The 17192-nt window shown below is 42.1% G+C and overlaps 1 protein-coding gene and 1 pseudogene across 1 annotated transcript; both read right to left on the bottom strand.

Annotated features, from left to right (window-relative positions):
- Positions 1–4975: 4975 nt before the first annotated feature.
- On the bottom strand, positions 4976–8575 carry LOC123119167 (PI-PLC X domain-containing protein At5g67130). Its single transcript, XM_044538872.1, has 9 exons — positions 7771–8575; positions 7559–7687; positions 6868–7005; positions 6676–6774; positions 6286–6589; positions 5966–6189; positions 5620–5706; positions 5427–5503; positions 4976–5305 (listed from the first exon to the last, which is right to left on the bottom strand). Exons 1-8 carry the CDS (start codon positions 7834–7836, stop codon positions 5474–5476), a joined length of 1077 nt encoding a protein of 358 aa, XP_044394807.1. The 5' UTR covers positions 7837–8575; the 3' UTR covers positions 4976–5305; positions 5427–5473.
- A 3559-nt stretch (positions 8576–12134) lies between these two features.
- On the bottom strand, positions 12135–17041 carry LOC123119168 (splicing factor 3B subunit 1-like; annotated as a pseudogene).
- Positions 17042–17192: the final 151 nt, after the last annotated feature.

The following is a 17192-nucleotide window of genomic DNA, read 5'->3' on the forward strand; positions in this document are numbered from 1 at the left end:
CTTTCCCACGCGCTGGAGCGCCAAAACCAGAGCGATGACATGGCCGCTGGCATGATCTATGGCCATGGGTCTTTTTCTAAAAATTGCGCGCGGACATGAAATGGGTCGGCACGTTGGGCGCCCTGCCGACCCAAATCTAAAAGAGGCCGGACGCCGGGTGGGCGGCCGACCCAAACGAACAAAAAGCGGACGAAATCGTCATCCATTTGGGTCGCCCCATTGGAGTTGCTCTTATCTAGCTTTGGTAGTTCTAAAATGGAACCATGTCGATGTGAGTTTATATGTCTCCTCTGACGCTTCTATTTTTGTGTTCCCCTCTCACGTGCTCGGTCCGTGCCTCCGGCCCACACCACATGAAATTCCCCTCTTTTCAATCCTGTGCCGTGTCCAAAAAGACGGACCGCAGTTGCCCGACCAAATCGTAAGAGAGAAGAAGATCGCATATCCAAACGCCTCGATCCCGGCCAGTGGCAGAGACAGGAGCCCTGACCCCCCTAACAATATGGATTAGTGCTAATTTGTTGATGAACAGTGTAAAAATTAATGATTATCTACTGTTAAAGCCTATTTTTTATTGGCTTGGCCCTCCCCAGCCTGTTTTAACAGCCTTCAGCTTCAGTGATACAAATTTTTTGGCTCCGCCACTGATCCCGTCCGGCATTCTATGGATCTTGGATCACCGCAAGGCCTATGGTTTTTTACTTCTTTTTTCTTTTCTCTTTCTTTCTTTTGATCGAGTACAGTTTATCGCGCGAGTGGTCTGGCTTAGTTAATTGCCATACAAGTGGAAGTAGTAGGCAAGCACCGCTGGCTTTGTGCCTTTTGAACGAAGCACAACTTCATGTGCTTTTTTTGCTATTCGCTCTATCAGTTCGCTTGCTCCTGTATCTGACTACATCATTTAGGTTTGTAACGAAAAGAGGTAGCACCGCAGGTCCTACAACTTGTACTAGATGTGATGGTTTAGTCCTAAATTTTGTAAAAATGGAGTGCTCCATCCGTCCTCATAAGTCCTCATTGTGTGAGTGAGTATTCGATATGCTGACTTCACTGTGAACATGTCGGTTTTTTCGAAGTTGCATCCCCATAAGTCCTCATTGCCACAACGATGATGGCAAGCTGGAGTTGCAGGTCACAATAAACGATATACAGATGCTTGGGAGCTATATCTCGCTTGATGCGAGTGCTTCTTCCGTCTCGCTTGAAGCTTTGTCCTCGCACACTACCTACTAGGCCTGCACATTTCGTCATTTTTTTCACTCGCTGGGTTTAGTTCGTGGTTTTCTTCTGTGTTTGTGTGTGGGTTTCTTCTCCGGTTTTGGTGTGATTATTTTTGTTTTTGCTTTGTTTTGTATTTTCTTCAGGTTTTTCATTTCTTCACCGGTTTTCTCGTTTTCTTTTTCTTTCTATTTTTGGTTTTCTTGTTTTTTTGTTTTCTCCTTTTTTGCGCTGTTTTTCTTCAGCTTTTTGTTTCTTTTTTCTCTTCGGTTTTCTTTCATTTATTTCCTTGTTTTTTCTATTCTTCGTTATTGTTTTATTTCTTTCTTAGTTTTTATGATTTTTCTTTGTTGTCATCGGATTTGTTTTTTCTTCTTCGTTTTCTCATGGTTTTCTTTGGGTTTTTCGTTTTTCTTTGTATTTGAGGTGTTTCTGTCTTCGAATTTTATTGTTTTATCTTTGTTTTTATCCACAACACATGTCTAGATTTTTCATTAAAATTTGTATATTTTAGTTATGCACCATGAACTTTTTTTTACAAATTTAACATTTTCAAATACTTGGTTACGTTTTCAAAAATAATGTATGATGACTACTTTTTCATAAACATTGTACATTTTTGGTATATGCCAGGAACATTTTTTAATACATGATTGAATTTTTTGAAATATATGGTTAACATTTTTATACACAACCAACATTTTTAGAAATTCATGTTTTATGTTAAAATTTTGTAATACATGTTCTAAATTTTTTGTAGACATTACGAACTTATTTTGTACATTTACATAATTGATTTAAAAATAATAGATAATTACTCGTGCCTTGCAACGGGATTATAAATATTGTAGTAGATTAGCCCAATACTGCATGTCTATTATTACATTTATGTGCTAAAATGTTAGAGAATTTTGTATGAAAGTGCCATGATTACTTGCCATATCATTATTAAGCACATATTTGGTAAGAATTTTTAAACTTATCAAAGAAAATACTTTCTTTATTTTGGTAAGCTAATAAAACCGGGACAACTAATTCCATTTTAAGAAAAATCGATGGGATTAAAAAATCAAAGTGAGGAAGGGAAGAAGGTGGGCATATATAAGTGGGATGGGCCAAGGAGAGAGGTGACATGACAACCTTATGTTCTATTTAACTAGTAGAGATAGAGATAGAGATTTATATTTGATGTCTACTCTTTTCATAGAGATTTATATTTGGTATACAAAACATTTTTATGCATATTTAAGATATTTGAAATATATGATTAATATTTTCTGAAACACGACCAACATTTTTTTAAATTCTGTTTTATGTTAAAAAAATACACGTACCACATTTTTGGTATACATCAGGAATATTTTTTTTGTGCACGCACACTTAACATTTTTGAAATAGATGATTAACATTTTGTAAGAACATATACTTTTGGATGTTTACTCTTTTACATACACATTATACATTTCTGGTATACATCAGGAACAATTCTTATATATACATCGGAACATTTTCTGTACACATTTATCATCTTTGCAAATGTATGATTAACGTTTGTCATAATGTATGTAAATAAAGTATAAACAAAAGTAAAGAAAAATTTAAAACGAAAAAAAACGTGGGAAAAGCAGAAAAAAACGAGGCAGTGGACTCCCGCTTCAGGCCAGATGGCCCACACACACACGCGCGCGCGCGCGAGACTCGGGCAGGCCCAGGTGCGGGGCAGGGCTCCCCTGCTTTTTTATTTCTCTTGTTGCTTTTTTGCTACTTTTAAAAAGTTTGCGATTTACAAACAATTCCAAAAATGTCCAGGATTTTAGAAAGAAATAAAGCATTTTGTATTTCCGTGAAAAAATTCGAATTTTTTATGAACAGTTTTTTGAATTTTGATGAACAGTTTTTTGGGTTTTGATGAACATTTTCTGAATTTGGTAAATAAATTTTGAAACCAGTAACATTTTTTGAAATGCATGATTATTTTTAAAATTGGATATATATTTATTGAATTGATGAATGTTTTTCAATATGATGACATTTTTTGAAATTCATGATCATTTTTTAATATGATGTGCAATTTTTGAATACAATGAAAAAAATGAACTCAGTGTACATTTTTTTTAATTCAATGAAAAGTTTCTAAATTTGGTGAAAAAAATCATGATTTTTTTGCTAATTTGAATAATGTTCATAAAAAGCCAAAAGGCAAAATAATAAGTAAAATTTAAAATAAAAATAAAAACATTTAAAGAAAAAACATGAATAAAGTGAAAAGGAAAAAGAATAAAACAATAAAAATAAATAAAACGGTCTAAACCTTCCTAAAAGTGAACTCTGCGCTTCTTGGGCCGGTCGAAATCACGTACCGAGAGGCGGCGCGCGCATGCATGAGGGGTGGGGGGTGGGGGGTGGGGGGTGCTCGCTTGGTCATCAGTCGACCTACGAGGGGAATAGGCTTCCCGCGGGAGGTCCTATTCCCCGCGTGCCGCGGGGAAACCGAGCAATCTCGCACCCCCGCTCCCTTGTGCGAGCACTTTGGGCTGACCCAAGTATAGGATCGGGGCATCCCCTGTTTTTCGTTTATATAAACTTTGAAAAATATTCATGAATCCCAAATTCTACAGCCAGAAACGGAAAGGCAATTTGCTTGAGTGTCTTATCTCAACTCCAACCTTCATTGTTTATTTTGGCGCGGCAACCAAGCTCGTGCTGAAATCACCTTTTTTTATTTGAACAAGGTCTCACCGACAACCCATTGGGCGAAGATGTTCCCATGGGTAAGTTTAAGAAATCTAGAACCTCGTGTTCTCAAGATTTGTAGTACTAGCTAATAACAATATTGACTTGAAAAGTTCATTTCTTCAATGTAATTTCAGGTCATGGATCTGGATTCTCTCCTGGATTATTTCTAAAAGACTTAAGCAACCGGCTCAACAGCCCTGGTTGTGAAGAACAATGTAAGGAACTCTGAAATCTTGTGTTTTTCTAGACATTAATTTTGTATTAGTGGTAGTAACAAGTGGGGAGGTAGTGTTTTAGCTTGCTAATTACTCCTAGATTCGTTTTCAACATGTACGTATAATGCCACCCTGGGAAGCAATGTAATTTCAATATTGACCTGATCACCTGAATAATTAATTTCTTCACTGTAACTTCAGGTGATTGGTCAGAATGTAATTTCAGCTGATTTCCTTGCATTGTTCTTCAGAATAGTTTTCCAAATAATCACAAGGGAAATTAATTATTCTAAGTTTGGGAGACAAAAGCTAAAACAGTTTGAATGAATATGTTAGTTACAGACATGGAAACTTAATCGGTACATCAATATTGAATCAAGTTACAGGCACAAAAGCTTGGCCCTGTGTTATTATGTCGATGCAGAAAACCGGCAGATTACTGCATAGGGTTAGTCATGCGATTCTGTAGCAGTTTATTATGAGTATATTGTTTGAGCTCATTTATCGTACCTCGAAAGTAAGATAGACCCATCTATTTGCCTGATATAGTAGTTAAGAAGTCATGGAATATGCAAGGGGTAATCTGGACTATTTTGACATGAAGAAAAAGAGCCGGAAATTTTATAATCCTGAGCAGATGCCATTTGCCGTAATTCACCAAATTTAGAATTCTGCAAGGGCTAAATACATGACACTGTACAAAGAACCAGTGTTTCTCTGCCATTTGCAGTCCCTCCCATGCAATGCACACACAGTAGCCAATAATGTGGGCAAATTTACGGGCCACAGTAAATGTATGAAAGAAATGACCATAATGACAAACCATTAATAATTAACATATAGCAACAGCATTTGATGTGAAAATGTATGAAAGAAATAACCATAATGCCAAATATTCCACCAGGCACAACTACAACGTCTCCGAGAGCACAGCATGTTGACGAATCACGTTCACATTTCTAATGCACTATCCAACATCTTCACCATTTTTCCGTTGCAGAAACCAGTCATTTTCAACTTTCAGTTTCGGAAAATCTGAATCCTAAGTAAATATTTCCCCTACCCAGAAAGAAAAAAGAGTATGTCTTGTCTCATCTTGAGACTAAATCATCGCACCATGCATCTCCAGTTCTCCGCTGCAGCAGTTTTATAAGGGTTCAAGTCAGCCAAAAAAAAAAAGGACCCGGAAAACCCTAAGAAGCTCCCCTGATACTTTTCATTTGTTTGCCAGAAAGTTAAAGTCCTATCCTGTCATACCTTGTTCTATGTATGTGCAGTTGCTACATGTCCTAGCTGTCCTGGATTCAGGTAGAGCATACTACGCTAGATCCTCGCTACAAAAGGCCACACGACAAAAAAAGGTTAATCCATGCCATGATTCAGACAACAAAGATACCAAGAGACATAGATGCACAGCAAAGGAGGAAGAAATTATATCTTGCACACTCACCTGGCAAGCCTTGACGTCCTGGCATCCACACAGGAGCATGCCGTTGAGCAGATCGGTGGCTTGGAACGCGCCCCCTCCCTCGCTTCTCTGAATTTAGTTCATTTCAGAAACATGGACAAACATCAATGATTTTGTGTAACAACATAGCCTTGTTGTACTCGACCAGAACTTGATATACTGGATAGTAAATATACACTCCACTGCATCGAGAGTTAATAGGTTTTAGAAGTGTTTAGGTTATTTGAGATTAATATCTGCAGTTGTCATCTTGTGGAACATACAAGTACTTGACCCTGAAGTTTTATGTATATACATATAAATATATATTGATTTCTGTATTCAGTACCTTGTAGTAATCAACTGCGATGAAATTAGCCCATCGGTTTCCAGCTGAGCCGTAGCATGTGTTAGACATGCCAGTGAGGCCCCTGGAGTGCTGCAAACACGCAGTCGGCTTCATTGGGACAGATGGGAAGTAGTTCATGAGGACCAGTGACTTGGTCTTGTCGTTGAGCGGCGCGGACTCTGCACGGTTTGAGCATTTGCCAGCATCCATTCCATCGTCGCCATCTTCAACACAGTGAAATCAATCAGTTTATAGCAACAATAGTTACGATAATTAGGAACTGCAGCAGAATGTTTCGTATGGAGGAACTAGTGTCTCACAATTATTCTCAACCATGAAATTCCACTGGTATGCGATTCCTTCTGTGACTTGCTTCGATCTGGCAGAGGTGAACACAAGGAGGCGCTGGTTGCTTGTGACCATTTCGCTGACAAGAGGCCACTCCTGACCATCCTTTGGCATATTCGACACCGGAAACCAGTACTTTTGCAGACCAGAGGCCTTGAACACGTTCGTCAGGCCATTTGGCGCGTGAACATAGTCTTCCAGGATCAACGTAACAATTTCAGATGGATTGGCAGAAAGAAACGCCTCAATTTCCTTGAATGTGTCCAATGCCGGTTCCTACAATCAAGTAATAATATTTATAGACTGTACTCTGAAACTCTATGTGGATATGAGGGAGGAAGGCATATTCAGTATGTACTCACAAATGCAGTAAAATCGTTGCATTTGCCTCCACTGGAATGGCACAACCATACACTTCCTTTGAAGTCATATGTGTCGAGCATTAGCGCGCGAACACCATTCTGTAGAGCAATGCAATTGCGATGAGAAGTGATGTTCATAAGATAAGACATGTAGAACAAGAGAAGAGTCTTATCAGATGACACAGAAGCTACCTTTAACTGATCGGTGACTGTATCCTCCTGGTTGTCGAAGGTGATGCGTGGAATTCCGGTGTGCGACGGTTCCCCAACAATCGCGAATGAATTGTGCGTCGTGAGGTAGGCGTACTTATTGAATGGCAACGAGTTATTCTGAAGACCAAACCAGAAGCAAAGCAAATTCACAATGAAACATTAGGGCCATGAAAAAAAAAACTGTTTTCATCATGATTTTCTTGGCTACTGAGTCCAAACAAGTCCTATACTCCTAATTGGGTATTTTGAGAAGTATCAAACTTATCGGATTTTTTGTTGGCACGGACTGAACAAGATTATGGGAGAAAAATATGCCATAACGCCCTGCCATATCTTACTGAAATCTCTATGCATGTAGAGAATGTGACCCCAATATACAAGCAACATTAGATAAACATGATTATGGAAATATCCTAATAAAATCCATCATTTTGTCGGCATGGACTGAACAAGAGAATGTTTGCTGCTGAGCGATACAATCTGCCCATGACATAAACAGCATTCTGTTTGTTTCAGAAATAGATCTGGCCAACCAAGAATTTGTGGAAAGAGGAATAAAGGAACTCAAAATCATCAACAAACATAATCATTTGTTCTTATTCCTTCTATGACACAGGACAGGAAAAAAAGAGAAGAATCAAACAACTGGAAGAATTAAGCGGACTCTTACAACGAGTTGGAAGGGGTTGGTGGCGGCTGAGCGGACGCAGTGGGAGCCGGCGAGCTTCGGCTCGCAGTCGAAGCACCACTGCCCGGCACCGCAGCCAACACTCGTCGTCGTCGAACACTCGTCGCCTACCTGAATTCAGATGCAACCCAAAGCTCAATTTTAGCAGGGAATCATTATGGCGAATCTGATCACAGTCCTTGCTGGAATCTTACACTGGCAGCTGCAGCTCCCAAGAGGCCAGCCATGACTAGAACCAGTGCTGCTGCTGCTGCCCCCATCTGAAAGGTATAGAGAAAGAGGAGAAGAGGAACAGAAACAGATAACGCCAACCAACCGAACAATCAATTATTGGCAAGAGAGATAGAGATATAGATATAGAGCTGGAGTTGTTGGGGGGTGGTTGCAGACTTGTAGTGCATTAATGTTCATACTATACTTATATATACTAGATCTACTTGACCTTGTCCCATATTTAGTATACGAATAAGACCGTGCGCGTTTGGCAAATCCAATAAGATAAGAGTGCAGTATTGAACTACTACTTGTAAAGAATGGCATGCCAAAGAAAGCAGCAGGTTACTCTCTCACAAAGAAAGCAACATTAATTAGTCCTTAATTAATTGTGTAGCAGCAACAAACTAACATGTCAAATTTGGAATATCCATGCCACATTTTGTTCTTTTGGTGGCCTAATATGTGCACTACCTACCATCCTTAACAGAGGATAGCGATGACCAGCCACGATTTTGTTCACTAGTGAGATGTGAGATGTGGTCACTAGCTAAAGATGTGAAAACGACGGCCACAGATGTGATCACTAGCTACAATTTTCACCTGCAAACAACTTGCACTAAGTAACCGTGGAAGTTGAATACAAGTGCAATTTCACCATGGATGTATCTAAAACTAAAATATACATCCATTTATCAGACGAGTATAAATTCTACAGTACTACTCGCCTATCTCGTATGAATAATTGAAGATACAGTTCCGCCGGATTGAGGATGAAGCTCAAGATCTCAAAAGGGGGGAGGGGGGATAAACCAATCCAATCCAAGCGCACCTGTAGCTGAGATGCAGGCTCCAGTTTCTCAAGACCTTGCACTGGCACTCATGCAGCAGCAACAACAGCAGGGTTGCAGGTCCAGCTCCGCCGGAAATGGGCCAGTCCAGCAGGGACGGCGCGGTCAGGCAGCAACCGAGAGATTCGAAGAAGCGGCGGCGGCGGCTCTCCGGTCGCGTTGTGGCAGTCGGCGGCGGGGAAGAAAGGAGCCCGCAGCGGCCGGCGGCGGGTCTCCTCGCGTTTTTGGGCTGGATTTCTGCGATCGCTAAATGGGCCGGCACAATATGGGTTTCTGAGAAGCGGTTCAGAAAGCTTCCATAATCGGCCTTAGAAGCTTTTAAGCGTTATATACTAAAATAAAAAGCTTTTATGCGGGTTTTTTCTCTTTTATTATTTCCTTCTTTTGTGTTTCTTCACGGTTTTCATTGGTATTTTATTTTTCTAACACATGTCTACTTTTTTCAATTCTTATTGTAAAAAATTTGTATACACATCAAACATTTTCAATACATGTTAAGCTTTTTTTCAAATACATGTTTTGAATATTTTTTAATACATGTTAAACATTCAACATGTTGTATTTTATAAAAATTGTGCAAAACAAAATTAAATTAAGTGATGTTTTTACAATCTACAATTTTATTAAATGTTACAAACATTTTTGTAATATGGGAGCATTTTTATATTGTATAATAGTTCTTAATAACATTGGAAAGCACACAATCATTTTTTAAATAGTACTAATGTTTTGTAAAAGTTGCACAAACAAATATTTTACACTGCATTAATATATTTTTAATGCATTATGAACACTTTTTAAAAATTTAGATAAATTATTTTAAAAGAATTATGTATCCAGACTATTTTCAAATTTTAAAAATGAAGAGAAAAGAAAAAACAGACAAAACCCAACCAATGAAAGAAACAATGAAAATGGGGCATGTCTAATACAACGGTCCCTTCGAGTTATGTGCTCACTATGCTAGCCCCTGATCAATAGATAGCACACACAATACATGATGTAATATTATCGTAGATCCGGAAGTTTAAATGTTACATACTTGCGTAGCTCAAGACTAGTTTACAAAAGAAAATACAACGAAAAAGCAAAAAAAAATCTACGTGAAGTCCATCAAGACCATCGACAAAAGTTGAGTATAGACCGCAACCCTACATCACATCATTTACTCGTCGTATAAAAATCTGCAATATGATAAGCTGCAACCATAGAGGTCAATACTTTGAATATATTGGCAAGTCACACCCAATATGTTAATGCAGACCTAACATCTATGTGCAAGGATATGATACAATGAATGGCTTATGGTTTTGTTTTCACCTACTTCTATTTACTAGTCAAGTCTTGTTACATTCCAGTTAACCTCTTGCTAAATTGCACTACTAGATATCCCATTTTAGCCGAGGGTCCAATTATCGTCGAATATTTAAGTTCACTATGGGATACTCTTATAACCGACGGTACACCGTCGGCCATCTCCCGTCGGCTATGCTTCGTCGGCCATTACACTAATAACCGACAGTACCGTCATATTATATCTTTGCCCACGATAAGAAGCCGACAGTGAGCCGTCAGATATGTAGTTTCCTACACCTGGCTCCAAGTAGTAGCTGACGGTTCATGGTCAGGTGTTTATCATCCGACGGTTATTGTTTACTGCTGGTTTTCTTAATAGCCAATGGTATATACAACCTGTCGGGGTTACGTAGAACTGAGAGGAGAGCCAAACCATCGGTTAATGTGATTACCGATGGTGCATACTACACCCCTTCGGGGATTCCTTTAGTTGAGAGGTTAGCCCACACCTTCAATTTAGAAAGTCGCTGACAGTCTAAGTGCTTGTATGCATATTTTGTACCCAAGATGTTTGTTGCACCATGGGCCATTAGTCAACCCTCACTGAATTAATTTCACTAAGAGGTGTTGTACCACAGGGAAGTACTACATATAACACAATATTTCATAATTACACAACCACACATGACCAAAAACATATATTATATCCATGATAATCTAAGTATTACAAACCTAATGAGTTGCATATGAATTACATTTACCATAACAATCCATCTAGGAAGTGTTGAATGCAGAAAAAAATAGTGACAAAGTGGTCCAGACATTTTACATACGCTAAATTGTCAACAAACTTCGGTGCTTTACTTTATCATAATGCTTATCACCAAAGCTATCATCTCCCTGGTTGCCATAATGTCATCCTCATCATCATCATCATCATCATCAATGTCATGATCATTCTCACAGTTCAGACCGCTTCTAATATTGCTTCACACTCCTTCAGAAATGACAAGACTAGATGTAAGAGAGATGAAAAACAATGCAATGTACTTGAAATTTAGTTGAGCTACAAGCAACAAACTTTTTCTTAGGGAAGCTACAAAGAACAAATTTAATTGTTCTAGAAGCATCTATATGCATGGAGATATATAGCTAATCACGTCTTACGGTTGGAACTAGAAACTCAGTGTACGTGGACAATTACTAGTGTCTAGAAAAGAAATATTGAGTGCGGCGTTTCGGTGTCCAGGCTCATCTGCACTCGGTCAGAAAAAAAATCACAAAAAGTTCCAAAAAAATTCAAAAAGATCCAAAAAAATTGTATGGTTGAAAATTTATTGTCTTTTTTTGCCGAGAACTGCTTAGATGTCTAAATAATCTGAAAATTGAAGCGGACCTCACGCACAAATTATCTACCGCACAAAAAAAATGGATTTTTTTGAATTTTTCTAGTATTTGCTTTAATCTTTCGTCAGTGCGGGTGCGGCTGAGCCTGGGCTCAGAAGTGGAATATTGAGAAATATCTCTTCTCCGCTGGTGAAAGCAGTGCGACCTGTATACAATCGAAGGTACGCGGCAGCCCACAAAAAACGGCAACCGACGTAACAAAAACGTGGCAGATGAATAGAATCATGGTCAAAGCGGCAATAAAAAATCTCAGAAAAATAGAACCCTTACAGACCTAGAGTCTTTAGTATGTTGACAAGCATTGAAAGAAGAAAAGTTAAAAAAGGGAGTTCGAAAAGAAGACCAAGAATCGTCGTCACAAGCTGTGTATTTCTTCTTCTGGGCGCATGAAGATCAAAATCGAACCAACTCAAACCAAAGCTCATAACAAAATAACACATACAAATCTACAATGGTATGATTTCTCAGAAAAAAATCAACTGAGTACCATGTAAAACCATGCAAGATCATAAAATCCACAAACACTACCGTAAGAATCACAGGATAGTTCAAAGAATCAACATGACATCAGCTTAAGCAATCACGGATAACTCAAGCTTGGAACAGAATTGGAAGATGAAACATGTTAAGACAAAGAAGAGACTAATGAATTCTGTTGTGCTACCGTCTTTTTCTTCAAAATGGAAGGGGAATACAATGTTCATACTACTTGGCTAGGCAAACAGGGAGTATATATGATAGCTACACAAAATAAGTCGAATGCTAATTCAGATATTCATAAGGACACAGTAGACAACTAACAGACACTGATTGGACTGCGTGTACAAGTAACTTCATGGACATTTGGTGATTTACAGCGTTGCAAAAACATCACTAACATAAGGTTTTGACAACAGGAGTAGTCACCTTAACCACACTAGTACATCATACATATAAGACCTATGATTTTCTTCACCCTTCAAAGTAGGATTATGAAAGGTTACACTGCGACGAAGTAAACACACCACTCGGCCCTTGCAATGCCCGGTCCCAAATCCAGATAAGACTCTTCGGCACACTTGGACCAAAACACCCTGAAAAACAGAGCAGTTCCGAAACAGTCAGTGCATCGGATTTTAGCAATACTTTTTAGTAGTACAGTAAACCAGTAAAAAATGTACTCCCTCTGTGAAGTAATGTAAGATCGTTTAGATCACTAAAGTAGTAGTGATCTAAACGATCTTATATTACTTTTACAAGAGTTAGTATTTCTTAAAGATTGCCCCCTTCAGGAATGAACAGGCCTGCAAATACAAAAAAATGCAGCTTCAATAAAAAAGGATAGACGCAAGAAGTAACACCAGGTAATTAACTAAATGTGAACTATAATTGTTCAAAAAAAAAATGTGAGCTCTAATTCAAATATCACCCGTGTTCAAGCTTCACATGCATTCCAATGCATGTGTATGACGAATACGTGAACATGTACATCCTGCCTGCCAATGTAGCATATCAGATCCTTGCTTTTATAGAGAGCCACAAAAACACACCACACCAAAAAAAAGCAAAAAAGGAAGGTGACAAGACAGATTAAAAACCACTTGCTACTGCTTGAATGCTAAAATGACATGTGGTCACACTAGCTGATTGTACCGTAAGTGTTATAACAGAATACTGATTAATGTTTAAAGAACTGCATATATATTTTCAATAGCCATTGCACATATTAACAATTAAGAAATAAGAGATACTCACGTTGATTGATCACACGAACATGGTTAGCTCTGGACGGCTGAAGATGTCGTTGTTTCCAAGATCGCCTAGGGAAGGATAAGAAGCCACAAGTGCATCCTGTGCGCCAATATACAGCGAGTTGTAGATCTTCCAGTATACTTCACGTACTTTCCTTGCTGGATGGAAGAGGCCTTGAAGGCAATAATTCAGAACCACGGCTGCGCCTAGAGCAACTCACATCCCCTCGATAGCTTCCATGACGGCATTTATGAGATGGGGAGATGTCTCAAATATGTTGGGCCAGACATAGTTGAGCAAATGGACAAGAGCATCCTCACAACCCAAGCCTGCAACTCCTAGAGCCATATGCTTGATAGCAGACGCAGCAGTCTGCCTGTGAACCAGATCCCTGTCCATCAGTGCATCTTCAAGCAAGGGAGCGACTGCATATATGTAATCTTTGCCCATCTCACCAATATACTCAAAGAGGAAAGAGAGAGATTTCAAAACACCATTCTGGACATTGAGCTCCGGAACCCGGTACTCATTCATGAGGGCAGGCAAAACTGTGAACGGCGAGCAAGTTTCAGCAACAATAGCAATTGCTACAGTCGTGCAAACACGGTTCTGTCGCTCCTGCACCTTCAGGTTATTCAACAGAGTGGCCAACACGTCCTGAGGCCCGATTGCCTTGGCAATATAACCAAATGTGTTCACAGTGTCTCTTCTGATACCCTTCTTGTGAGCCTTCAACATTTCCAGCAGCTCAAAACAAATCCTCATCCACTCCCGAGCTGGTACAAATTCTGCTCCGCGATCAGCTATCCTACCAACTAGATCAATGCAGTTCTCTTGGACTTTCTCATGCCTATTTTTCAAGATGGGGGTCAAACGAGGAAGAAGATCCTTGATTGGAGGCGTCATCTTAGTCATGCCAATAACATTAACAATAGCCTTCAACGCTCCAAGAATTGAACCCAGCACCTCAGGATACTCCTCCCCCAAGTACTCATATAGCACAACACCCAGGTGACCCATAAGCTGTTCCTCCTGGCACTGCTTCATCACAATAGCTATCCTTGAGATCAGATCAGCAGCTTGCTGCCTAACTTTTGCACTCTTGTTGTTCAACCGCCACTTGATGGTACCACATATCTGCGGAAGGTAAGGCTTGACCCTCTGGCCAAGCGCATTCACAACAGCTCCAAAGCCATTAAGCATGACATTTGCATCATCACTTGTCTGCTCCTGGAAAGCATACAGGATGCCATCAATAAGCAGCTCCTCCAGACGAGGATCAATATCCGAGGTACCCAAGTTAGCCACCACCTTCTCAATTGTTTCCATCACCATTCTCCTGTAAGGCTCACTTTCATCTTTCAGATCCTCAACAATCTTCCCGACGATATCAGTAACTCCCACCTTGTTTGCCATCTCTACTGTTGTTTCCACAAGTTGCTTATAGTTCCTACGATCTAGAGCCATTCTCCTAACCCAGAAGTGTTTGAAGAACGCTGAAAGGACTCTGTGACTCCGGATACAATCAGGATCTAAACACTGTGTGCTGATGACACACTGACTCCGGATATAATCAGCCTGTACACCCTCTGTACTGACACACTGCTTCACAACCTTCAGGACAATCTTCTTCATCTCTTCATCTGGGGACTTGAACTCTCTGATTAAGACTGGCATCACACCCTTCGTGTAGAAACTGGCATACTCAGCATCCATAAGAGGGATGATGAAACCAATAGCCTTCAAGAAGGCAGCAAGGACCTTTCCACTGTGACATCTGGTACCCTTCCAGAGAGGTCTCAACACACTATCAAAACTTTCTATACCATAGGGCGCAGCAGCTTCAGCAAGTGCAGCAAGAGAGAGAGCAGTGATTGTCCGCACTTTCTGGTTCTCATCAGTTAGACCATGCTCCATGATCTCAACTAGGTTCTTAAGGTGAGGCAGAACAGCACAGCCCATGAGAATAGCAATCTGCTGAACAATCTTGATACCAGTGTGTCGAGCTTGCCAGGACTTCTTACTCTGACAAACAGCCTTCAAAAATGGGAGGAGGGCGGGGATACCCAAAGCAGAAGCCACCACACTGAATGCCCTAGCAGTTGTATTCCTCACATACTCGTCAATGTTATCAATATCCGGTCTCATGGCGGCAATCATAGTAGCAAGACCAGCAGCTTTGCTAAGATTTGAGATAATCTCCCTGCCCTCAGCACGAGCGTAGTAATCCTCATCAATCAAAAGTGGCTCGATAACTACAAGAATCTTGTGCACAAATGGACGGACCAGCTCATCCAGCTTATACAGCACCCTGTCAATAACCTTCACCAGGAGATGCCGCTCCTGGTCCTCAAGCGTTGGCTGCATGAGCAATGGCAGGATTCCATTGAACAGCGGGCCAGCACCAAATTCACGTGCTTTGTCCGTGAGCTGCCGAAGTGACGTCTTTTGCTGTGGGGGCGTGCCGTTCTTCACCTTGAGCAGGAGTTTCATGATTTTTCTCTCCTTCTGCTCCTCTGGCGTCAGCTGCTCCTCGTCATCCTCATTCAGCAACTTCCCAAAGAACTGTATATCCTCTGGCTTCATGAGTGGCAACCCAGGACCCAAGTCCTTGGGCACATCAAATTGCTGCCCACGATTCTCCTCGGGAATAGCATACAATGGTGTGCTCAGAGGCGTTGGTGTAGCAAGCAGCTTCCTTGCAGGTGTGCGTATGGGCTGGTACGATGCTGGAGGTTCAAGAATCTTGTATCCCTGCGGCGGGAACATGGCGTCAAGCTCCTCGTCAGTGAGAGGCCTGTTTCGCTCCTCAATGTCCCGCTCCATCCGCAGGAGATGGTAATACTCCGGAGTCATCTGGACAGCAGCAAGGTGGCCAGGTGTCGGCGTGGCAAGGTTCTCTGCTCGAAATGGTGTCGCTGCCGTGCCACTGGGTGTTGCATTCCCCATACTAACCGGAGTCTCATCCCACCTCGATCTCTGCTTCTTGGGCGTTGGCGTGGCAAGCCCACCAGGCAGCAGCTTAGGAGTAGCATCCCATGCCCCAGAAGGGGTGGCTCCTGCTCCTGGGGTAATGCCACCAGCTGCCGGAGTTGCATCTCCATCAGCCATCCTCCCTGGAGTCGGAGTCTCATCCCACCTGTTCCTCCTCACAGAGGGCGTCGCGTCTCCGGCACGCCCAGGGGTGGCGTCCCAGCGCCCAATTCCAGGAGTTGCATCAGGGGCATCCCAATCTGAGTCTGTCTTGGCCTTCTTCTCGGCCCCAGCAGCAGCTGCAGCATCACCCTCCTGCGACTGATCCCACCTATTGCGCCGTTTTGTCAATGCGGCTGACGGTGGCTGAGGCGCGGCCTTCTTCTCCTTGGCTCTCTCCTCCTCCTCCTTCTTCTTCTTCTTAGCGATCTCCCGCAGCGTGCGCTCCTTCTCTTGCAGCACGCTGGCCTCGCGCATGGCGTCGCCGTAGGTCCGGACGGAGGGGGCCGGGGTTGCCTCCCCCGCGGCGAACGCGTCGTGGCGCTCGGGCGAGAGGCCGCGGTCGAGGCGGCGCCGGCGGTAGTCGTCCTCGCGGTCGATGATGCGCCGGGGCTTGTTGGCGGGGGCCCCGTCGTCGTCGCCGCCGTCGGCCGAGCGGGGGATGTCGCCGGCCGCGGCGACGGCGTGGCCCGTGTAGGAGGCGAGGCGGCGCGCGGCGGGGTTGGGGGCGTCCTCGGGCGCGTCGTCGTCGTCCTCGGAGGCCGGGATGGAGGTGTCGTAGCCGGCGAAGCCGCCGCCCCCGCCGTAGAGGTCCTTGTCGAAGGTGACGGAGGAGACGGCCATGGGCGCGCCCGCCGCCAGGGCCTCCTCCAGCCTCCGGCGCTCCTCCTGCGCGCGCGCGAGCTCCGCGTCGATCCCGTCCATGGCCGCGGCCGCGTCGCGTGCTAGGGTTTCGCGGGGGGCAGCGATGGGAATTAGGCGAGATTTTGGGGAGTTTGGGTTTCGGATCAGGCAAATCCCACCTCTCTTGGATTATATATAAAACGAACCGACTTGGAAACTGGGGACGCAACGAACCGACTTAAATCAAACATCAAATTTCAAATTCAAAACTAAATCTTTATCTTTATCTATCTATCCCTATC

The sequence above is a fragment of the Triticum aestivum genome, chromosome 5D (assembly GCF_018294505.1).
Source record: "Triticum aestivum cultivar Chinese Spring chromosome 5D, IWGSC CS RefSeq v2.1, whole genome shotgun sequence".
Lineage (NCBI taxonomy): Eukaryota > Viridiplantae > Streptophyta > Magnoliopsida > Poales > Poaceae > Triticum > Triticum aestivum.

What these genes read in the sequence shown, in the direction of transcription:
- LOC123119167 (XM_044538872.1), bottom strand. Translation starts at nt 7,836, where the DNA reads ATGGGGGCAGCAGCAGCAGCACTGGTTCTAGTCATGGCTGGCCTCTTG. An exon ending in GCAACGATTTTACTGCATTT is followed by an intron (nt 6,590 to 6,675) that starts GTGAGTACATAC and finishes ACTTGATTGTAG; the next exon opens with GAACCGGCATTGGACACATT. An exon ending in TCGCAGTTGATTACTACAAG is followed by an intron (nt 5,707 to 5,965) that starts GTACTGAATACA and finishes AACTAAATTCAG; the next exon opens with AGAAGCGAGGGAGGGGGCGC.